Genomic DNA, 24,587 nt, shown 5'->3' with positions numbered 1-24,587 from the left:
TTTTGCTGGTAGGGAATGCAGGCAAGAAGCCAAGGGCTGCATTTGGCACCAGGAAGGCGGCTCCAGGAGAGTCATTTGAATTCAAAAAACTGGTCATCATCCTCCACTTCTCACTTGTGAGAGGAGGTTGCTGGCCTGCATGGACAAGGTAGGCTGGGTGTGTGGCCACCTCGGGCTGCAGCACTGGGGAGCAGGTATCTGGGACCTGGCCAGCCTGGAGCGCCTGCCTGCCAGCCACTGGCAAGGCTGGTCCCGGGAACCTGGCACGGGAGCTCTGAAAGCAGTTCTATTTTCAGTCCCTGCCTAGCTTTTCAGCCCTCACTCCTGTCTTGAGCTGCCTGAGTCACTTTTCCCCACGCCCAGCTCTGCTTCTTTCTGAATGGAGCAGATTAGCATAACACCATATGTTAGAAGTGCGATTCACAATTTACAAAGCCCTTTTATACACCAGCTCTATTCTAATCTTTCATCAGCCTGTGAGGTTGACTGGGCAGGTAATTTAATCCACATTTCACAGATGAGGGGGAAAAGTGGCTCAAAGAAATGTACGCAGCTTGACCAATCTCCTCTCTCTCCCTCCCTCTCTCTCTCTCTCTCTCTCCCCTTGGTAAGTGTGAGACTGAGTCTTGGGGTCAGGCATTCTGCCTTGAATCTGGTGCTCCTTCACCATCCAGGGTTCACTGTCCCACCTGTCTACGCTGTCCTAGGTGTCTGTGGTATTATAAGTAGGATTTTCGATGCTGCAAAAGAAGTAGCACTTGAATATAAATTTCCTCAGCAAGGCAGTTTACTTCTATAGAAGGGTGTGGCTCACAGATGAAACAATGGCAAGCACACACCTGGACAAGGAGGGGAAGGGGTACTGAGGTACTTATGCCTGATGGAGGCTGCCCCTACTGCTGTGTCATTCCCCTATTGGCTAGGGTTAGACTGCATAGTCTAGTCTAATTCTATTTGACTATTTCAAAGGGAGCAGGCGTATGAGCCGGAGTGGCGGGGGTAGTTTGGCAGGAAGGACAGTTACAAGCAGGTCAGAGCAGGTAAGCAGGGGCTAAAGAAGGTGACCAGAACAGGTGACCAGAGCAGGTGACCGGGATGAGTCAGATTGGGGCAGGAGACTGGGGGAACAGATGTGAACTACTGATTACAATTAGTGGAAAAGGTTGTTTACTGAAACTACAAGGAGGTTAAACTTTAAAATGGAGAATTAAAGAGTAAGAGAGCTGAACGTACTGACGTACTGATTGTTTGTGTAGAAACTATATCTAACAGTGGTGTTTGGGGCCGGTGAGTGGCACCCGGAAGCACCACCTATGGGGCCCATTTCTCTTTTTCTTTATGGAGGACCTCTACTTCTGGGGAGTATTGCACCTTGAATCCAAGGAATTTAAAATGCTGGTGGGGAACAAGTAGGGCTTGGGGGAGAAGTAGGGCTTTAGGTAGTGTGGAGAAACAGCCTGAAGTTGCTTCCCGATTTGGGCTCCAAATCCTTTCTTCCCTTGGTATTTCACCCCCTTCCTTTTACCTTACCTGCCAGTCCCTACAAAAACCTCCTCCCCATTCTTTCATTCACTTACTCTATGGTATAAATGACTGGTGACAGTTTAAAGGCTGATCCCTCTACACCTTAGCCTGCCTGATACTTACGTGATCTATAATTCAACTTAAAAGATAGGTGCATCCAAATGCATTGCTTTCAGAGGATAGTCCAAATTTTTAACAGGAAGAGTGTGGGCAAATGATCAGAGGACAAATGGCAGCCACCAAGATGAGCAGGTTCTGAAACCACCCTTACCTTGCTGCTCCCTGCAACCCCCCACCACATTGTGCCCAGTATTGCAATGGCTGAATCCCGGAGAGGTCAGCGAAAGTCTGGGGGAGGGCCTGGGTAATCAGGCCAACAGAGGACAGAGGATGCTTCAGGGAGTTCTGGGATTGGATGGTACCAGCCAGTGTGAAGGCATGCAGACGTTTTTACACATGTGCAGTCGTCCTGGTACATACCAGCTGCATGTCAGCACCGATTATTTCATTTAATCTTTCCTAGGACATTTGGAGCAAGATATGACACTTTCTTTTCAACTACTGAGGGCTGGGTGCGGGGGCTCACACCTGTAATCCCAGCACTTTGGGAGGCTGAGGTGGGTGGATTACTTGAAGCCGGGAATTCAAGACCAGCCTGGACAACACAGTAAAACCCATCTCTGCTAAAAATATAAAAAATAACTGGGCGTGGTGGTGGGCACCTATAATCCCAGCTACTCAGGAGGCTGAAGCAGAAGAATCACTTGAACCCGAGAGGCAGAGGTGGCTGTGAGCTGAGATCCTGCCACTGTACTCCAGCCTGGGTGACAGAGTGAGATAGTCTCGAAAAAAAAAGTCTTTCGTTTCAACTACTAAGGAAACTGGGTCTCCATGAGGTTCGACAGCATCTGAAGCTCTCAGAGCCTATGAGTGTTTCTGGCAATTGGAAGGAAGTTCAGAGCCTGGAGCACCCAGGATAGAGGACTTGAGTTGGATGGAGGAGGTGGGATCCCTGGCAGGCAGAGGACATAGTGAGGGCTCAGGTCCTGCCAGAGGTCAAGGAGCAGAATGTGGGGGAAACCAGGGAAAGGAAAAGAAAGAGAGGGTGTGTATGTGTCTTGATGGGGAAGGTGGGGGACTGTGGGGTACTGGTGAAGACACTGAGAAACTGAGAACAAGCCTGCCCTCAGCCTGGTTTTGTTGTGGCCAAACTGGTTCTGGCAAGACAATGAAGCCATTCCCACTGTCTGCTTTCCCTCTTGCTCTTATCTGAATGTTGTCACCTGGGATGTGTAGTCACACGTGGAACCATCACTAAGGCATTTGTGATTTTAGAAATAGCTGTGTCTTGTCCACTTGTGGCTGCTGATTAACTCCTGATGTCCCCAGACCATGTGCCAATCACTTAATTGCCTGGCTAGGGTGAATCCTGAGTTTGGTGGAGTCTGGCTGAAGATGAAGTGGGGCGTGTCTCTGAAAAATGACTGGGGCTCAGGCAGTCAATAGGAAACTCATTAAGCTTCTCTGTGGATCCAGTCCAAAGTGTTGGTCAGCATTTGCTCAGAGCTCTGGATACTTCTGCCTAATTGGGCCAGGGAGGGTACAGATCCTGGTCCTTTCTGGAAAATTGAGGCCTCTCCTAGCCCATCTTGGGCTCTTATGGGCCACTTGCCCAGGGGAAGGCAGATGAGGCTTCTGGCAACTGTGCTCCAAGGGGCCAGCCCAGGCCTGAGGAGATGATGCTTGGGTCTCTAGAATTGCCCAGGTCCTGAGAAGTCTGAAAGGTGTGGGAAGGGCCCATATTGGGGGCAGTGGGATCCTCTTGGCTTGGCTCCCTGACAAAGACATAGGGACGTGGCTGGTGCAGCTCAGCTACCTGGCTGATGACTTGCCTCATGTCAGGCTCCTTCTGCTGCCATTTCTCAATCTCCCTGCTCTCTCCTGACCAAGGGTATTAAAAGGTATGAATCTTGTCCCAGGTCCAAAGTGACAAAAAATTAAATAAATTTCTGGGCATGTGCCCCTGCCTGCAGAACGAGAGCCTTCTCGCTGTGCACTGTGGTGATGCATTCAACGACACAGCTCTCGGTGGCTTGCAAAACTCAATGCAAATTATAATACTTAGGAGAGTCATCTTTCGCCTGTGTTTTTCCTTGCTTGTCCTTCGGTCTCTGCCAATTTTGAGGAGACAATTTGTCACATGATTCCTTTTAAAGTTGGGCTCTGGCTGGTGCTGCTTTTCCTACCCACTGCCCATCTGCTGGCTCAAAAGGCAACCTGAGTGCCGGGTGGGGTGGGGGAAGCGCCACAGCGAGTGCTCAGTAAGAACAGAAATATTTGACTGGACTGGGTCCTAACAGAGGCAATTTTATTACCCTAAATGTCCTGGAAATCTTGTTGCCTCTGGCTCAAGAAGACTCCAGGTTTGGTCACTCCCAAATGGCTGGCTGCAGTGAGCCCTGGCATCCTTCTGCAAGTGGCTGTGACATGAGTCATGGGGGCAGTCTCCAGCGAGGCTGAACGAGAGGTGGGCACAGAGCGGGAAGGTTGCATCTTCTCCCATCAAGGGTGAGAGGCCAGCAGGCTGGCAATGGCCACTGGGCCCCCTGGGGCTTATGGTGGGGACCAAGGAGTCGGCATCAGCCTGAGGAGTTTGAGCCCAGGGAGGGCAGGTCAGGCCAGCCAGCCCCTGACAGAAGTGACCCTAGTGTTAACTGCTGGGCAGTGCCTATAATATCAAAACCAGACATTGCCTTAGGATGGAAAGAACATACCAGGTTCTTTCTTACCATCCCTGTCATTTAAAGGAGCAGTGAGGTCCAGGTTTCTAATTTTTTTCCCTTTGTAAAAGTCACCTCTTTCATTCAATGAGGGCACCTCAGGCATGCTCTTACGGTGGTGCATTAACATCACAAACGAGGATGACTATTTTTATTTGCATTGGCCAAATAAAATGTTCTATACAAGGCAAACAGTTCAACATGAAATATTTAAATTAAAAATAAATTACTTCCATCCGATATAAATCTCTAGCTGTCACATACAAATGAAAGATATCAGTTATAAATGAAATAAGTTAAAATAATTGGTTGCAAGGAGCCAGATATGGTGGCATGTGCCTGTCATCCCAACTTGCAGGAGACTGAGGCGGGAGGAGGGATCCATTGAGCCCAGGAGTTTGAGACGAGTCTGGGCAACATAGCAAGATCCTGTCTTAAAAACAAACATAGTCGTAGGATCCTCAGTTACAACCAGCAAAGATTACTGGGTTTCTCCCTGGCTTTGTTCTGGACTCGAACATCTCTACTGAACAAGACAATTGAACAGTTATGTGGGATAGCCCCTTCCTGAAAGAACACCTGATACCCAAGTCTCTTGAAAGGGTACTTGAAACCCAAGTCTCTTGAAAGAGCACTTGATACCAAATCACGTTCAGGTATGAGGATCAGGTGTTCAGAGTCTAAAACAATGGTTGACGAGCAGAGACAGCAAGGAGAAAGCCCAGAAGCCCAGGCGTCTGCCTTCTTATGGTTCACCTGGAGTTACAGCAACAGGGAACTCAGAGAAAAAGCAAGACATAGGCACAGAGCAGCAGTCACACGTAGCAGCTGAGTCTGAGACCTTTAATGTGGCCAAACACTTCTTTGTACCAACATATGGCAATTTCCAGCACAGTCTTAGGCTAAACTTACCATAGGATCTCTGGCTTCATTAAGTGGGTTGGATTAATTTAAACCTCTGAATTAGAAAACAAACCTTTGGGGTCAGCGTTTAGGCCACAGATGACAAACATACAAGGCATGCATCACTAATCCCTCCATGGGCAAGCATGACTAATTGACCACCGCATTCTTCTATCTCAGATTCCATCTCTACACAGCACTTCCGGCAACCTCTACCCATCAATCATGTTTAGCATTTGGAATGAAAATCATTTATTAACCTTGGTCCTTCTCTATGTTCTGAACTATTTTGTGTGAAGGAGTACCTATAACACAGGCATTGAAGCCTGTCACTCACATGAGATAGATGCCTTCAGTCTAATCATTTAACCTCTTTGAATTGGCATATATTAAATGGATAGGGCCACCTAAAAGAGTTGTTAGAAAGATTAGGATGATATATATACATTGCCTAGAATCATGCCTAAAACATAGTATAGGCATTTAATAGATGATAGCTATAACTATCATTATCATTATTATTATGTTATTGTTTTAAGGCTACTAATGTTGACAATGGAATTGATGATGACATTTTCCATTGAAAGAAGAAAAGCATAGTATCATATATGAGATTGAACCATATGAAATTGATGCTCAGTTGTTCTTGACCTACAAAAGTGGCAATTTTTTTCTGGTTCAACCTAACATATAAGATGTAATAAAGTATTTCATTCAAATCCCTTACTTGTTCCAACATTATCAGAGACTTCCCTTCAATGGTTGCCCCCAGAGACACACTCTCATCGTTTAAAAATGTCCCCAAATCAATTGCTAGAGAGTAGGCAAAGCAGGGAGTCCACTAGAGAGAAGTTGAGGACCTGGTGTCTGATTCCACTACCTGGTATCTGGTCCCATAACCTGTGAAGTCCTCCATTTCCCCCTCTGCAGATTGGGAATAATTGTGCTTTCTTCCATAGGGGTTTTGTGAAGATAAGCAATAACGGATGAGAAAGCATTTTCAAAAGTTCAAATCCACATACCAAAGCAAGGGATTATTAATTCCACTAGACTATGCCACTTCAGAAAACATTAGCATTCAACATTTAACTTTTAATGTTTTTCTATGGAAAAACTGCACATAAAAGAATAGAGAATTCATGCAATCATGCCGAATGGCCATCAAAATCAATCTTGAGTATACTCTCAAGTGGATATTAGAACTACTAACTTAATATATAGTGCTTTACCTTTAAAAATTGTACCTTGTCAAGGTGAAGTAAATGCAGTAATGGAAACAGTAAGAACCATTGTTTACAAGATGCCTCAAAGTCAGTTTACACTAGAAAGTCACACGCTTTAGGACAACTCGCAAGGAAGACAGAGGAATCACGTTTTTCCTTCCTTGGAGGTCTTTAACATGGGCTGGAAAGTTTAATTTTTTGCTTAAACACAGAGATACAAACTTTATGACCTCCCTAAGTCACTTTCAGACCAATGGCTTTAGCAATTCTAAGAAGGGACAGATATTTCTTTCCTGTGCCCTATGCCAGGGTGATCAATGAGTGAGGGAGGATAATGGGTTTAGACCAGCTACTAGCAGAGGTGCATGTGGCTCAGTTCCAATCCTGAAGTTTTCTCCTCTTGTCCAGGGAACCTTGGCCAAAGCAGGGCACCTGAAGAGGGTCACCTTTAGTCTGCCTCAAAGGCGCTGTTGGTGGCTCCCACATATTCAGACTTCTTCTTGTGCCTTGTCCACATTTTCCGGAGGATTCCGGAGACACCGCAGGAAGCGCTGCCTGTCAGTGGTAGAGAGGCTTCTGCTCCTTGGGGAAGGGTTGGATACTCTTCCGTCATCTTCTTGAGATGTCTGGAGCTAAAGAAAGGCCCGGGGTGGGTGAGGAGGGTAGTCAGCTTATGAGCCAGACTTCATTTTTGTCCTCAAGAAGAGTGACCAGAGCTCTCCCTCCACCTCTACTCCTCCTCTATGACCAGGATCCACATAGTGGGAGGGTCACTGTTGGGACCCTCACAGGAATGGCTTCCCCTGGGATGAACGGAGGAGGTGGTCCTGGGCACACTGGTTCATGGGATCTCAAGTTCTGCTCCTGTCCCCCTGCTCTGTGTCTGGTCTTGCTAAAGGTTATGCGTCTCTACCCCTCTGGCCTCTATGTGAATAACTTTGCTGGAAAGGACAGAGGTCCCCAAGCATCAGCTATCGAAAGAGAATGAGGCCTGGGATTAAATCCTGCTTCCCATTTGCTGTGTGACCTCAGGCAAGTGACTTAACATTTACTAGCCTCAGCTTCTTCATGTGCAAAATGGGGATAATCTCATCTAACTCATGGGGCTTTTGGGCGGAGGAAAATGAGTGAAGCATCTGGCACGTTGCGGGCCTCAACATGTGTTCATTCCCTCCCCCTGCTTCCCTTAGGTGAAAGAACTGGTAGCCTTACTTTGCTTTTCTGTAACCAGGGTCCAGGAACAAACTGAAATGACAATGACTGAGTTTAGAGAGAAGGGAGCCATTTAGAACCCTTTGCAATGCAGCCATGTGGACTGAAAGGCTGGCCTCTGTCACGGCACAGTGAAGTTTTTGCTGGTTTACACCAGCGGCCAGCAACAGCTATTGCCACTTAAAAATTGTACCTTATTAAGGTAAAATAAATATGATCCAATCTTCTTGGATATTTATTGGATATAACAGAATCAAAGAAAAAAATTTGTTTTTCTTTTCTCCAGTTAAGTCCCCATACATTGAGGGACACATGACTTAGTTTTTATAATTCTTTCTAGCCAACTTTTTGTCATTCAGAAGGGCCCCCCACTAGGCTGTTCTTGCTCTGACCTCTCAATACTTTCAAAGTGTGCAGCGCTCGGGCTGACAGTGTAGCCTGGAGCCCCTCCTGCATGCATCCAACATGTTCTCAAGTGCATGCTTCCCAACTACTAGATGAGTTTCTTGAAACATGTTGACAACAACTTCTACTAAGCTCTCTACCCATTATCTCATTCAATTATCAGGCCGGGCCGTGGTGGCTCATGCCTGTAATCCCAGCACTTTGGGAGGCTGAGGCAGGTGGATCACTTGAGATCGGGAGTTTAAGACCAGCCTGGCCAACATGGCGAAACCCCATCTCTACTAAAAATACAAAAATTAGCTAGATGTGGTGGCATGTGCCTGTAGTCCCAGCTACTTGGGAGGCTGAGGCTGGAGAATCGCTTGAACCAGAGAGGTGGTGATTGCAGTGAGGGGAGATTGCACCACTGCACTTCAGCCTGGTTAATGGAGTGAGACTCCATCTCAAAAAAAAAAAAATTAATTCTCATCATAACTCCCCAAATGGGTACCCCCTGTGATTCCTGTTTTACTGTTTTGTTTTTGAATGGATGTGGACAGGAAGGCTGAATAGCTTGCCTGAAGTCATGGTGGGTTGGTGGCAGTTCTGGGCTAGAAAGCAGTCTGAGAAAAGAACCCAACCCTTTGCCATCTGAAATGCTTTTTCTGCTGCCTGTGGTATGGAGCACGTAGTCCAGGGCATACAAGTACGTGCTGAATCGAGTTGAAGACTCACTGTTTTGGTGCAAGGCAGAAGGCAGTGTCACTAAGGGGTGTCAGGGATTATCCGCTCCTGCCTCCCTAGCTGCCGGTTCTGGATGAGAGCGAACAGTCACGCTGCAGTTGCAAGTGTGGTTTGAAACCTTTGTATTTGACACACTTCTTAGCGGGTAGGCAGGGGATCCTGAACTTATTCAAGAGACATTTCTGACTCCCGCGTGCCTATGGGAGGTTCTGAAAATGGCTTGTGATTACATTCATGTAATTAACAAAAAAACCTCCCAAATGACTTCTCCAAGCCTAAAGAGTGGTGTTAATGAAGTGGAAACCATGAAAAACCCTCCTGCTTAATCCTAGGGAAACAGTTGATGAGGCGCTGCAGAGACCCAGGATTATTGGCCTCATTAAAAGGTAATTTGCAGCTGGCATGGGTTTGTGTCAGCCTCTCAAGGGTCTGTCAACCAGACGGCCTGGTGCTCTTCTGGGGAAGGAAGGATCAGGACAGTGCGGGAGGCCGCAGGCGGTGGGGCCAGAGACACAGCACTTACCCTCTCATCAGAACAGCTCCCTTCTCTGTGCCCATGGCTGTCACCTCCAATGAGGCAGAGGCTGGAGTTTTCACTGAGATCCGGGGCACTGGTGGAATCTGTCGTGAGGAAGTGGGAGGGAGTATGAGGATGCATCTGCCCTCCCACTCTGGCCCTGACTGGGACTGTCTGCAAGGGGCATGACTGAATGGGAGCACCACTGCCTGGGCGATAATCCTCACCATTCAGCAGGTGTGGGACTGACTTGGAGGGCTTGATAAACTGTGCTGGGCCCAACCCCAGCTTCTGAGTCCACAGGTCTGCTGTGGGCCTGAGAATCTGCATTGCTAACAAGCTCCCAAGTGCTGCTAGTGCTGCTAGTCCTGGGACTCTACTTTGAGCCACTGACCCAGAAAACTCAGGCGAGAGAAATGAGAAACTGGAGACAGCCCAGCTCAGTCTTACATGGCAACTGCCACCCTCACACCTCCATCATCGCTGGTGTCCAATTTGTTACTAAATCCTGCACATTCTTGCTTTGATTAGTCTGTGTAGGGTGGGGCCAGCCCAGTCTCTCTGTTTCTTTCACTGCAGCCTTCAAGGGACAGTCACCTCGACCTCCTTGCTTCTGACCAGATCCACCACATTCCTCATGTCCCTACTTGGACTCTAGAAACGCAAGACCCCCCGCTCCCACTCCCCAGCTCCCCACCTTGCAGGGCAGACTAAAGCTGACTGCAGCTGCTCCTCCAGGCTCCTCAGCACAGGACACCCTCCTCTACACAGTTCAGCCCACCACTGGTCCCCATGTGTGTCAGTAGCCCGGCTCCCAGCAAGGGTTGCTGCCTTCCCTGATGCTGGCACAGTGGCACCTCCTCACTCACCCTCTGGCTTGAGGCCTCATCTCTGTCTGCCCTTCAAGGCTGCTTCCTCCAGGAAGCCTTCCCTGAGGCTGATGGCCCAAGTTGATCTTTCTCTGTCCTCAGGTCCCCACAGCACTGAGTGTCTATGTGGGTAGCAGGGTCTGGGACTGGACCCCTTGGCAGCCCTCCTCAGCCTTCCCAAAGGAGTGACAAGTACTTAGGAACATGGAGTTAACTTAAAAACTAACCGACGGCCTAACCAGGGCTAAGTCCAGAGGCTGCTCGGACAATAGACACACTCAGTGCTGGGTTCTTCCCTCAAGCCCTATCCAAGGCTTCAAGTCACCACATTCCTAAAATCGCTGGGAAATCCACCGTCAAGGGCACCCTTCCTCACCCCCCCCCCCGCCCTGAGCTGGCCGACCGTGGGCAGGGCTGCTGTGCCACCTTGTGGTCCCTCTGAGCGCTCCCTTCCAGTCACGCCATGGGCGGGTGAGCTCGGCACTCCCTTGTATCTGGGAGAAAGGCCTTGTTCCCACACTTTTTCCCTTTCCTTAGGTCAGTCTCACCCAGCGCACTTCAGTGCCGACTTGGAGTTAGCTATGTGGGCCCTGGATTGCTCTCCCGTGCTAGGGTCACAGATAATCTGATAAGCTGTGGGACCCCAGCCCTGCCGTCTCCAGGTCTAAGGGTCTGTTGTGCTGCCTCCTCTTCCTCTTAATTTTTTTTTTTTGGAAACAGAATTTCACTCTTGTCACTCAGGCTGGAGAGCAGTGGCATGATTTTGGCTCACTGCAGCCTCCACCTCCAAGATTCAATGATTCACCTGCCTCAGCCTCCTAAGTAGCTGGGATTATAGGCATGCATCACAACGCCCATAATTTTTGCATTTTTAGTAGAGATGGGGGTTTTGCCATGTTGGCCAGGCTGGTCTCAAACCTCTGACCTCAGGTGATCACCTGCCTCAGCCCCCCAAACTGCTGGGATTACACGTGTGAGCCACTTCCCAAAGTGCTGGCCTCTTCCTCTTCATTGTTATTCCCTCCCTTTGTGACCACATCCCCATCACCACCCTATACCGTCCCAGCTTCCTCTGGACTCTTGCTGTTACTGCCTTCTCTGACTGAGGCCAGCCTAAGGGCTGGGGCCAGGCAGTCCAAGATCATAAGCTACCTGCCTCCCCTTGACCTTGCTTTTTCTCTGGCTCAGGTGAGGCCACTGTTGGAGCCATCACAGCCTGATAATCTTCCCTTGACATCAACTGCCCAGACTGCCGAGTTTCCCCTGAGTACCAGGTTGGGGAAGGGAAACAGCTTGCCCCATCACTGCCCTGTGTGGGGTTTTCCTAGAATAGTGATGACCTCAATGAGATCACTGGATTAGGTCTCCTGCCCAGACCAGGAGCGAAGCACCCATATCTCTGTCCAATTTGTTTGTGACAGTGAGGGGCTGGCACAATGACTTGGGTCACTTTTGGTTCTCACATTGCACCATCTTTGGATCTTGACAGCGGATACTCAAAGGGCCTTGGATGCCTGAGCTGACTTCACCTCCAGTCACTGCTGACTCTGCTAGCCAAGAGGGAACCCGACATTCATGCTCAGATATGAGAGAGATGTACTGATAGGCCTGGAGATGTGCCACCCCATCACCTTCAAGAAAGGACAGCTGCCCAGCTGTGGGAGGGAGGACAGTGAGGTGGGTAGCTCTTAATTCCTTCAGGTGGGCTTTGCTGTAGAGGGCCACCTTGTTAAGGTCACATCCTTCCCAGGGCAGCCCACATGCCTTGATGGAGTGAGAAGTGAACATAAAAGCTTGCTCCTTTTGGTCCAACTCAGAGAAGTCTGGGTGGGTAATGCTCGTCCTGGAGCCCCCTACAAGGTGTTGAGGCCCTAGTCCCGGATGTGATGGTATTGGGAGCAGGGCCTTTGGGAGGTGATTAGGTTTAGATGAGGTCATGATGGAAGAGACCCTAGATAGGATCACCAGTATGTTTTCCCTAATGCCTCCTTGTCCTCCCTAGGAGGCATGTGTGGGGGAAGCCTAATCAAAGTAAGAATCTGCAGGATTTGGTAACAAATTGGACACCAGTGATGATGGAGGTGTGAGGGTGGCAGTTGCCATGTAAGACAACGTGCCCTTATAAGAAAGGGAAAAGATGTCAGGGATCTCCCCCTCCCCCCGTGCACAGAGGGGAGGCCATGTGAACCCACAGTGAGAAGGTGGCCATCTGCAAGCCAGAAAGAGAGCCCTTGCCAGACACTGAATCTGCTGGCACCTTGATCTTGGACTTCCCAGCCTCCAGACCTGTGAGAAATTGTCATTTTAGCCACCCAGTCTATGGTATTTTCTTACAGCAGCCTGTGCTAAGAAAGACACTGGTGTTTTGTGTTTCATAGTACTTGAGAACATTACATCTCTTTTCCCCTGTGACTGTGCCTGGAAATCAGTCAGGCATTTCTACCTGGCAGGGTCCTGTGATAGAAACCAGTCCACCCCGCACCCCCTCCCCCACCAAGTATAAGATGTCTATTGGATAATAGCTTCTTTTGTTTGCTTAAGAGCTGAATTTCTAGCAAGAAAGAGGGAAGCAGGCAGGGATGTTCCACAAGGCACAAATCAGGGCCAACTGAGAGCTTTAGGAGCAAAGAACTGCCAGTTATGCTTTTCTAATAATCCTCAGGCCTGGAACAAAGAACACTGAGTCTCTCTTCATAGCACAGGAGAATCAGACATGACCAGAAATTTAATGCACAACAGATACAACTAAGCAGGCTTATTTTACTTACCAGAGATTTTCCATATGCTCGATTCCCACACAGACTTGATGCTTTGGGTTCAGAAATCCCCACTGCAACGTTGAACAGAGGAGACATTACTCAGTGGCACTCTGTGTTCTGCCTCCCCCTGGCTCTGCATCAATTGCCTTGTTAGCCAATCAACCACAGCAGAGAATTTCTAAGGGCCTTTGTACCAAGCAGCAAAACCAGGCAGGAGGGTCAGGCCACAAGGCAACTGTCACTCTTCTAGGGGAGCTGGAACTAAGGTCTAAATAAGATCAGTGTGTCTATGTAGGTTCATTGACTGTAACAAACATATCCCTCTGGTGGGGGCCGTTGATGGGGGAGGCAGCACATGTGTGGGAGCAGGAGGTATATGGGCAATTTCTGTACCTTCAGCTAAATTTTGCTGTGTACCTAAAACTGCTCTAAAAATAAAGTCTATTTCAAAATAAGATCACACGTGTGGATCATTTAGCACCATGTCTGCAGGCAATAGGTACTCAGAGAATATGCCCTCAGTTCTTCCTTCCTTCCCAAGGCCTCATATCACAAGAGGTTAAAGAGGTTCTTGGAGTTAAGTCTTTATAACTGGGATCAATTATTTAACACAGTGTTCCTGGACATTCCTCTAAAAATGAGCAGAGAAGTCATGTGCTGGGAAGGAAGTGTGGCCCCACAGCATGGAAGGACTGGAGTGTATTAGATCAGAATCCTCGGACACTGGCTTTATGAGATGTATGGGTGGAGAACCTTTTTTTAATGCCTTTATTCCTGATGCCCCAACCGACTTCTGAGTAGTCTTTACCTTGAGGCTTCTGAGGATCCAGGTGTAGAGCTGAGGTAGCTGACAAAACGTAGGGGAAAGCTGGCTTTCAGCACAGGCTTGGGGGCAGATATGCCAGAGTGTTTGAGAACCTTACATCTCTTTTCCCCTGTGCTGTGCCTGGGAATTAGGCATTTCTACCAGGCAGGGTCCTGTGATGGAAATCAGTCCACCCTGTACCCACCCCACCACCATGTATAAGATGTCTATTGGATAATAGCTTCTTTTGTTTGCCCCATCTGATTGTACTATAGCATCTAGAAATAACTCCTCTTCCCCAGGAAAACATCTCAATGCAAATAAAATCAAATATTACAAGACTACCAAGATTAAACTATAATGAACGGAGCCCTGGCATAGCTAATAAATAATAGCAGCTCACATTTTGGTCTGTACGCCAGGCACAGTACTGAGCGTAAACCATATAAGTATTAGCTCATTTAATCCTCACCACAACCTTTCTTTTCGTTTGAGACAGGGTCTCTGTCACCCAGGCTGGAGTGCAGTGACACACATAATCTCTGGCTCACTGCAGCTTTGACCTCCTGGGCTCAATCAGTCCTCCCACCTCAGCTTCCCGAATAGCTGGGACCACAGGTGTGCACCACCACACCCGGCTAATTTTTGTTTGTAGGGATATGGTTTCACCATGTTGCCCAGGCTGGTCTGGAAGAGTCTGTACTTTCTAGTTAAGGAAATTGAGGCTTTAGAGATACATAACAGTTATGATGAAGCCAGGTAAGGGTGATTTAGGGAGTAGCGAGCTGACTTTGGGTGGTCTTGCAGGGCTAAGGAGGCTTGACTGAGGGACCCTCTACCCCAGCTGGGAGAAGGTAGAGTTTGCCAGCTGGAGAGATACAGTGAAGGCAATCTGCAGAGAGAACAGTGTCAGAGAAAGTCCGGGGAAGCAGGACTTCATGGAGCTGTCACAGAACTACCCTGCAGCTCAGGGCTACTCCACGTGATAGAATGGTGGGGACAGAGGTATCATAGGAGGTGGCCCTGGAGAGGTCAGTGTGGTCTGGAGGGCAGGGGCCAGGAGCAGACACAGTGTTTAAAGCTGAGGGAGCACAGGGCGGGTTTCTGCTCCAGGTGGAGCAACCTCCACCTCCTGAGTTCAAGCCATTCTCCTGCCTCAGTCTCCTGAGTAGCTGGGATTACAGGTACATGCCACCATGCCCGGCTAATTTTTGTATTTTTAGAAGAGACAAGGTTTCCCCATGTTGGTTAGGCTAGTCTCAATCTCCTGACCTCGTGATCTGCCCATGTTGGCCTCCCAAAGTGCTGGGATTACAGGCATGAGACACTGTGTCTCGTTAGAGGGAATGGTTTGAACAAGTTGGTTCTGAGGTGCCTGGGGACATCTCTGTGAAGAAGTCCTGCAGGCAGCCAATTCTCCCAGGCCCAGGAGTGGGGACTGCCCCATTTCCAGGCACCTGAAAATTTCTTAGTCAGGTCTCTGCATTCAGAGTTCCTACAATTCCCGATTGATTCCCTGGAGCATCTTTCTCCCAGGTGAGAAGTCTACTGTGTCTAGGTGCTGTCTATGGCTCAGGAAAAAAGTACTTCCAAAATCTGAGCTCCCTGGAGACAGGCACCTTTCTTGACAGGAGGATGGTCTGGCTTTGACTCAGAAACACTCCCTGCCTCCCACCCACTCTGGAATCTATCTGATTGGGGAAAGTGAAGGAACTGAACCAATCCCCAGCTCATTCTCTTTCTTTTTTTTTAAACCTGACTGGCATATTTCCTCCTTGAGCTGACTGTCACGTGTTGGGCAGATTCTCTCCATATCATAACTTACTGGTCTTGTCTTTTAGAATAAAAGACTGACTCAGGCAGCCCAAGTTTCCACAGACTACTTAGAAAGTAATGAAAGTGACCCCTAAAACTAGACAGTTGGAAAGACATTCCCTGTGGGGAAGAGGCACTAGCTAGGGAATCAAAAGACCTGAGATTTAATCTTGGCTTTGTTGCTAACAAGCAGTGCGACCTTGGGTAGGTCCAACAGTTTCTATGGTTTCGGTTTCTTTTGGAAATTGGCAGAGGGGCAGCTGTAGTAAATCAGAGGCTCTCTGCCTTCAGGGTGCATTAGAATCACCTGGGGGTGGGGTGCACGGTGAGGGGTGGTGGGGAGAGCATTGTGAGAAAACAGATTAATATGACCTAAACCTGGAGTTTCTAATTCCATAAAATTTGCATTTCTAACAATTTTCCAGGGACTGCTGCTACTGCTTCTGGGACTCCACTTTGAGAACCACCACATTAGATCATCTCTAAATCCTTGCTGCTCAATATGTTGTGCCCAGAGCAGCAGCATCTGGAAACTTGTTAGAAACATAAAATCCTGGGGCCTACCCAGTCCTACTAAATTTGAATCTGCATAAAAACAAGATTCCTAGGTGATTCTTTTGCATATTAAAATTTGAGGAGCAAGGCTCTAAACTCACTTTATGATTTTACAGAAAAGATAAATATTCCGTCTCTTCTTCTTTCCACACACACATGTACCCATCCACCCACCCACCTATATATAGACACAGAGAAAAATCTATCTCATCTTAATTTGCAAGGCAGATTGTGGTTTTCCTAATGCTTTCAAACTCTGCATACATATGTGTGTATGTAACCACTTAATAGAGAATGTAGCTTGATGTATGCATTCTTATGCAAAGGATCAGAGGAGCAGGATTAGGTTCTTACTGATCAAAGAAATCTTGGTGGCCTGGTCTAGCATCTACAAAGGGAAAACTCAAAGATGGATGGAGGAAGAGACTATACCCAGTAGAGCCTTATTTCAGTTCTTGTAATATACAAAATTGCCAACGCCCAAAGGCTTTCAGAAGGACATCCTCGACTTTCTATCGTGTATTTTTGGAGCTAATATATGAATAACTTTAGGTTGTGGGCATAACAGAAATAACCTAAACCAGCAATTAAAGGCAAAATACCATCATAGACTTGGGTGGGCTAAAGGCAGATTCCTTGTTAGCTGCTTGGGGTGGAAGCCATTAAAAAAAAAAAATAGCATCCAAGGTAAAACTATAATGTTTCCAATTTTCAAGACAAACTTACTCCTACATTCTTGTTATAGACTGTTGTTTAGGTCATTCAAATTTAGAATGGTAAGATTTTATGATGGCAGGTTATGAAAAGCCTGTGCAATTTTACACACACACACGCACGCAGGCACGCACGCACGCACACGCACATGCACACTCATTGTTAAATAAACTATGTGAGCTTCCTTTGCTTCCTGGGTCTTGGATTTCTCTCCCCCAGAGCATGCTGATTTGCATTTTCTCTAGAATACAGCAGGGCCTCCTGTGGGGCAAGATGGTAGATAAGGACCCATCTCAGCAGCTCATGCCTGTAATCCCAGCACTTTGGGAGGCCTCAGCCAGTGGATTACTTGAGCTCAGGAGATTGAGACCAGCCTGGGCAACATAGCAAGACCCTATCTTTTTTTTTTTTTTTTTTTTTTTTTTGAGTCGGAGTTTCTCTCTTGTTACCCAGGCTGGAGTGCAATGGCGCGATCTCGGCTCACCGCAACCTCCGCCTCCTGGGTTCAGGCAATTCTCCTGCCTCAGCCTCCTGAGTAGCTGGGACTACAGGCACGCGCCACCATGCCCAGCTAATTTTTTGTAGTTTTAGTAGAGATGGGGTTTCACCATGTTGACCAGGATGGTCTCGATCTCTTGACCTTGTGATCCACCCGCCTCGGCCTCCCAAGACCCTATCTTTTAAAGATAAAAAAATTTAGTTGGGCATGGTGACTGTGTGCCTGTAGTCCCAGGGAGGCTGAGACCGGAGGATGGCTTGAGCCCAAGGCAGTGAGCCGTGATCGCTGCCACTGTACTCCAGCCTGGGCAACACAGTGAGACCCTGTCTAAAAAGAAAAAAAAAAAAAAGATTAGATAAGAGTATCTTTACCCATTATGCACACCTAGAAGTGACTCTTTTACAGGTAGAAGGTGTTGTGTAGGGACGCGAGATGCCTGAGAGTAGGTGCTTTTGTGGTGGAAACAGCATTTATTTGGGAAAGCACAGACGCTTGATCACCTGGCTCGACTGAGGCCGCAGCAACCGCCAACGCTGCCCTGACCTGGACGTATGGGTGGCTCTGAGTCGGTCCCCCAGCCCAGGGAGGTGCGGGGATCTGGGGCGAAGACTCACGTACCGGGTCTGGCAAGGACTTTAGCTGGGTAGGCTGTGGGCGGCCTCCCGGTCTGGAGCCGCCCGAACCTGCGGCCGTCGCCTGGGTCCCTGCGGTCTCCGCGGTGGGGCAGTAGCTCCAGGGGCTGGTGCGTGTACAAGTCTGACTCAGTTACCACCTGCCGGGCGGGAAAAGCGCGGTTAGTCCACTTCTCTGCTCGGGCCTCAGGAGCTTTTCAGATGGAGCTCACCTCGAGGGAGTTTCTGGAGCCTTTCCGACTCCAGTGAATGCTAGGAAAAACCTGGGCAGGAAACTGGCCAGAAGTGGTTGTTTTATTTGGCTTCAGACTGCCAGATGATGCCATGGGGCAAGCAAATGAGGGTTCTGGAGGGGCCAGGGAGTGTTCCTCAACAGCAGGCCCTTCAGAGAGTTAGGAGCCTGGGCCATCAGGCCAGAGATCCCGGCAGGTCAGCTGCGGGTCGCCTGATGTGTTTTGACAACAGGACAGGCTATGAAAGGAGGACAGTTCTGGAAACGGAGGTCTTGCAGTCTTTGTAGCTGAGTGGATGACACCCTTGTTCATGCAGAGGACAGCTTTCTGGATGCTCTGACAACGCGAAGACCTAGGGAGAGGGCTTAGGCTCAACTGAGTCTCAGATTTTTGAAAAGAAAGAAGTTGCTGGCAGAATGGAGCAGGGGGAACGGAATGCTCTCCTCCCCATCCCCCCAGTTCCCAGTGCAGAATGCCTGGGTCAAGGTGGAGCTGGGAGACGAATTTCCACTGTGTGTGGTTCTGTGCACGGAAATCTTGATAAGCCAGAACAAAGGGCCCAATGCTGAAATGTTTTCAGTCATCACCACCTGCTGAGTAGTTATATTGGGAAGTTACTCCATTACAGTCCACCAAAATGGACCTTAAAAATGGTAATTTCTGGTGTTTGAATTGGTGTTGCACAAAAATATTGTAGTAAAAATACTTAAATCATTGAGATAATTTACGTGTCAAAACTCGAGACAAAGAACCATTTTATCTTATTATGGAGAGTCATGAAGGGGAATCTTGGTGGTTTGGGCTCCGATCCTGCATATTTATACATAGCCAGGACACTGGCTCATTCATTCTAAGGTAGGGGGTGGGCAGCCCTTTCAACACAGCTGTTCATGATTTTATTTTCATTCTCTCAGCATCACTCTCACAGAGGAGGAGTGAGGGCTGCTGTGGAGTTTTCAGACCCACTTTGTAGAAGGAGAAAGTAAGGCAGGATGTGAAGCCTGGAGTCCACAGGAAGACCACCACTGCCTTCCAACATTTCCTCCTCTGAAAGGGAGACAAATGTTCCCTTTCAGGAACAAGAACCACCACCTCCCCATCTCTTCTCTGCACAGTGGGGTAGGAGAATGGGGAGGGAGAGAGTGGAGTGGCATTAGCTGTTCAGCCCAGCAGCCAGATGGATGTAGGAGGTTTCCTGGGGGTGGAGAGGAGGCCAGTTATTTCCCAGGTCACGACTGGGGACAATGCCTCCTTTTCTCCAGCCCACCAAAGGATGCCAGTAGCAGGAAAGGAAAGAGGAGAAGGGCCCAGCTCTGAGTCTTCCTGCTTCTTAGCTGGGCCTGATACTTGGTTCTCATTCTCCACAATAACGGAGGTTCTGAGATGGCTGCAGCTTAGTGTGCTAGGCCCGTCCCAGGGAACAGAGAGCTGAATGGATGGATGTGGCCTCCTGAGAGGCTTCTGACAGCCTGGTTTATTTTCTGGTCTACAGGACACAGTCTGCACTTGCTGCTGGTGGTCTTAGAACACACTGGTCTGAGAGGAGGCTCTTTAGCACCCTGAGTATAAGGGCAAGATAAGAGAATCAGGATGTCGGTGTGGGATGTTAATGAGCAGGGAGGAGGAGAGAGAAAAGTTTAATGCTGGAATTTTCCTTTCCTAGGTCAGCAAACTCCAGCTGATGTCGGATGTACTAGAGTAACAAGCATTACCGCAATAAAGTAATACTCGTTTGCTGGCTTAGAGAGGTCGGAAATAGGAAAAGCAGAAGACATGGGCTAACACAAAAGCCTCAGGATCCCATCTGGTGACATCTTTCATTCACACTTCTGCTTATTTGTCCCCTAGATTGTTGATAGACAGTTGGAAAGACAGTCAAGAAGACAGAGACAGTAGAGAATTGTAATGCTTTGGGGCTGAGGGTTTCCACAGAAATGCTCTAGCCCAATTCTAGCCTAATTTTATACATAGGGAAACTGAGGCCAAAAGAGGACATGTGTCTTACCCAAGTCAACAGAACTGTAAGGGACAGAGCCAGGATGAGAACCATGATTTCATGCCTGCTAAGTGGGTGCTCTTGGTAAACCCATAGAAGTACCTACATTCAGGCTGGGCGCAGTGGCTCACACCTGTAATCCCAGCACTTTGGAGGATGAGGTGGTGGATCGCATGAGCCCAGGAGTTCAAGACCAGCCTGGGCAACATGGCAAAATCCTGTCTCTACAAAAAAAAAAAAAAAAAAAAAATTAGCTGGATGTGATGTCATGTACCTGTAGTCCCACCTACTTGGGAGGCTGAAGTGGGAGGATTGCCTCAGCCCAGGAGGTTGGGGCTATTGTGAGCTTTGATCATGCCACTGCATTCCAGCCTGGGCAACAGAGTGAGACCCTGTCTTAAAAAAAAAAAAAAAAAAAAGAAGTGCCTACTTCTAAATAGGAATTTTCAAGTGCAATTGGCTGCTCTGTGCATTTCTTTTCTTTTCTTTTTTTTTTTTTGAGATGGAGTCTCACTCTGTCACCTGGACTGGAGTGCAGTGGTGTGATCATGGCTCACCACAACCTCTGCCTCCCAGGTTCAAGCAATTCTCCTGCCTCACCCTCCCAAGTAATTGTGACTACAGGTGCCCACCACCACGCCTGGCTAATTTTTGTGTTTTTAGTAGAGACAGGGTTTTGCCATGTTGGCCAGGCTGGTCTCCAACTCCTAACCTCAGGTGATCCATCTGCCTTGGCCTCCCAAAGTGCTGGGATTACAGGTGTGAGCCACCATGCCTGGTGCTCTGTGCATTTCAAAAAATCAGGAGAACCCCACATATATTCCTCCTCACAAGCTTAAAAACTGGGAAGAGGCCGGGCGCGGTGGCTCACGCCTGTAATCCCAGCACTTTGGGTGGCCGAGGCGGGTGGATCACGAGGTCAAGAGATAGAGACCATCCTGGTCAAAATGGTGAAACCCTGTCTCTACTAAAAATACAAAAAATTAGCTGGGCATAGTGGCGCGTGCCTGTAATCCCAGCTACTCAGGAGGCTGAGGCAGGAGAATTGCCTGGACCTAGGAGGCGGAGGTTGCGGTGAGCCGAGATCGCGCCATTGCACTCCAGCCTGGGTAACAAGAGCGAAACTCCGACTCAAAAAAAAAAACAAAAACAAAAACAAAAAAAAACTGGGAAGAATGTGACCTTTGCAATCTCATTTATCCATTTTTCTGATGGCTGACTGCCTGCTTATTTTGAAGGGACCATGAATGTCCATTGTCGTGGCTCCATGCCAAAAGGCTTAACTGACCCACACCTTTGTGTAAGTTTATCCACTTGAGCTACTCCTATGATAGTGGGTATCATGATGATAAAAATGTCAATAAAATTGTCTAAGAATTAAAAAATTAAAGACTGTAAAGACCATCTAGAGAAGGAATAGTGTGAGGGTTTGCCTTGGATTTGGAAGAAACACAATTCGAAAGAAGTCGGAGACAAAGGAAAACTGACATTAAGGATCGCTCAGGGCAGAAAGAGATATTTGTAGAAGGAAACTGACATCCATCCACATGGTAGTCTAAGGGATAAGATGAGATATAAATTTGGGGCTGAAGAAAGTTGTAAATATGGGTACAGTTGCAAAATAAGAATTATTTTCCTCACCAAGATAACCAATCACAATTGCTTTCAGATTACTAAGTTGGAGAAGACAAAAAAGGACTCAAAGGGTAGCCACGGGTCAGTTGGTTGGGGACACAAGAGACCAGAGACAATTCTTTCCTTTCTGGGACTCACTTTTCCCATCTGCAAAAGGAGGAGGTGGACTAAGAGACCTCTCCTGTCTTCTAATTTGAATGGTCTATGTGGCTAAGGCTGAGTTTTACGAGCAGAGGTTGGGCGAAGCTACCTGTTAGGGGAAATCAGAAACTCAGGAAAGTGCAAGAGACCAGAAAGCAGTCCTGCGCTGTCCACCCAGAGGAAGAATGAATATGGGAAGACAAGAGCCAAGATTCTTCACCAAAAGACTGAAACATCTGCTGTGAAACTTTCTTAAACTCCAAATTATCCACAGACAACCCCTTCTCTTTCCATTTTTGGGAACACCTCACCCACTGCTCCTTGAAAGTTGGAGCATTTTCCTTCTAGTCTTTGGGACTGAGTTTTAAGGGACCAACAGAAGGATCAGAGTCAGTTGCTCTACAATCAAACTTTCCATCCATTAAAACCCCTTCTCTTTCTTAATGTACAAACGGTTCTAGAAAAAGGCATACAGTACTCACTTCAGCAACACATCACTAAAACCGAAATGCTACAGAGAAAATTGGCATGGCCACTGTGCAAGGATAACAGGCAAATTCATGAAATATTACATGTTTTTACTGCAAAGCCATAAAAAAGAACAAAACTGGCTGGGCCCGGTGACTCCAGCACTTTAGGAGGCCGAGGCAGGTGGATCATTTGAGGTCAGGAGTTTGAGACCAGCCTGACCAACATGGTGAAATCTGTCTCTACCAAAAATGCAAAAAAAAAAAAAAAAAAATTAGCCAGGCATGGTGGCGAGCACCTGTAGTCCCAGTTACTTGGAGGCTGAGGCAGGAGACTCACTTGAACCCCACCACGTGGAGGTTGCACTGAGCTGAGATCATGCCATTTCACTCCAGCCTGGGTGACAGAGCAAGACTCTGTCTCAAACAAACAAACAAACAACAACAACAACAACAACAAATGTGGTTGCAGCTGGAAGACATTATCCTAAGCAAACTAACACAGAAACAGAAAACTATATACTGCATGCTCTCACTTATAAGGAAGAGCTAAACATTGGGTACACACAGACACAAAGATAAGACTAATAGACATTGGGAACTCAAAAAGGGAGGAGGAAGGAAAGGGGGAAAGGCTGGAAACACTACCTATTGGGTATTATGTTCACTACTTAAGCAACACGATCATTAGAAGCCCAAACCTCACCACCATGCAATCTACTCATGTAAAAAACCTGCACATGGACCCCGAGTCTAAAATTAAAGAAAGAAAAAGGCATATAACTGAGAGAAATATAGGCAAAAGACATGAGTAAAAAACCTGTAGGGAAAAAATGTTGAAATGACCAATACATCTCTGAAAAGATGAAGAATCACATCAATAATTATAGAAGTACAAATTAAACAGGATATGTTTACCTATCTGATTATCAAAGACTAACAACATTGATGCCACACAGTATAGGCTCAGCTGTTCTGGAAAAGGTGTTTCAAAATGTAATTGCTAGGAATTTGTCAATGGCTATAAAATTGTTTTAATGTTTATCTCCTTTGGCCTAGCATTTATATATATATGAATTTATCCTCAAAATCATTTAAGAACATGAAACTATGTTCAAGAATTTGTTGTGGCACTGTTTAATAGAAAAAAAATGGGGAAACCATATTTATTGATAATTTGGTTAAATAATGAATCTAGAAAACATCAGGTTTGGTTTGGTTAAAAAAATTATAGTGCATTCATACAGTGCTGTATTATACAGCTGCTATAAAGAATGAGGTAGACCAGGTGCAAATGATACAGAGAAGATTAGCATGGCCACTGTGCAAGCATAACACGCAGATTCATGAAGTATTCCATATTTTTACTACACAGCCATAAAAAAGAACAAAATTGGCTGGGCATGGTGGCTCAGCCCATTTTGTGCTGTAATCTCAGCACTTTGGGAGACTGAGAGAGAAGTTTCGCTAGAGCCCAAGAGTTCAACACCAGCCTGGGCAACATGACAAGACCCCATAAAAAAAAAAAGGATATAAAAATGTTTGTGAATACAAAAAAAGAATAAGGTAGGCCGGGTGCGGTGGCTCACACCTGTAATCCCAGCACTTTGGAGGCCAAGGTGGGCAGATCACGAGGTCAAGAGATCAAGACCATCCTGGCCAACATGGTGAAACCCCCCTCTACTAAAAATACAAAAATTAACTGGGCGTGATGGCTAAAAAAAACAAAAAGAATAAGGTAGAGCTATATAGATGAATTGGCATAGAAAGATATTCAAGATTTATTAAGAGAAAAAAGCAAATTGCAAAGCAGTATATTATCAGATAATAAGGCATAATATAGAATATGGAAATTTTTTACTTAAAAAAAACCTGGCTGGGCACGGTGACTCACACCTCTAATCCCAGCACTTTGGGAGGCTGAGGCAGGTGGATTGCTTCAGTCCAAAGGTTTGAGACCAGCCTGGGTCACACAGTGAAATCCTGTCTCTATTAAAACTGCAAAAATTAGCTGAGTGTGGTGGCTCATGCCTGTTGTCCCAGCTACTTGGGAGGCTAGGAAGGGAGGATGACTTGAGCCCAGGAGGTTGAGGATGTGGTGAGCTGAGACCACACCACTGCACTCCAGCCTGGGTGACAGAGGGAGACCCTGTCACAAAAAAAAAAAAAAAAAAAGGGCT

At 47.3% G+C, this 24,587-nt stretch overlaps 1 protein-coding gene and 2 non-coding genes across 3 annotated transcripts in view; 2 read left to right on the top strand and 1 right to left on the bottom strand.

Moving 5' to 3' along the window:
- Positions 1-4,415: 4,415 nt before the first annotated feature.
- VXN (vexin) overlaps positions 4,416-24,587 on the bottom strand; it is a 28,134-nt gene continuing 7,962 nt past the window's right edge. The window contains exons 3-6 of the mRNA XM_032296238.1: positions 17,922-18,075; positions 12,925-12,986; positions 9,294-9,391; positions 4,416-7,062 (exon numbers count right to left, since the gene is read on the bottom strand). Of these exons, the coding sequence (XP_032152129.1) occupies positions 6,879-7,062; positions 9,294-9,391; positions 12,925-12,986; positions 17,922-18,075 (498 nt within the window). The 3' untranslated portion in view covers positions 4,416-6,878. The remainder of the gene's footprint in view (positions 7,063-9,293; positions 9,392-12,924; positions 12,987-17,921; positions 18,076-24,587) is intronic.
- Positions 22,415-22,520, top strand: LOC116563660. Its single transcript, XR_004274505.1, has one exon. It is a non-coding gene; the product is annotated as a U6 spliceosomal RNA (small nuclear RNA).
- LOC116563661 lies at positions 23,670-23,773 on the top strand. The gene has a single exon (XR_004274506.1). It is a non-coding gene; the product is annotated as a U6 spliceosomal RNA (small nuclear RNA).

Source organism: Sapajus apella, unplaced genomic scaffold, assembly GCF_009761245.1.
Source record: "Sapajus apella isolate SASKATOON/1434 unplaced genomic scaffold, GSC_monkey_1.0 scaffold35, whole genome shotgun sequence".
NCBI lineage: Eukaryota > Metazoa > Chordata > Mammalia > Primates > Cebidae > Sapajus > Sapajus apella.
Note: the sequence above shows the minus strand (reverse complement) of the source record. Positions and strands in the feature narration are given on the sequence as shown.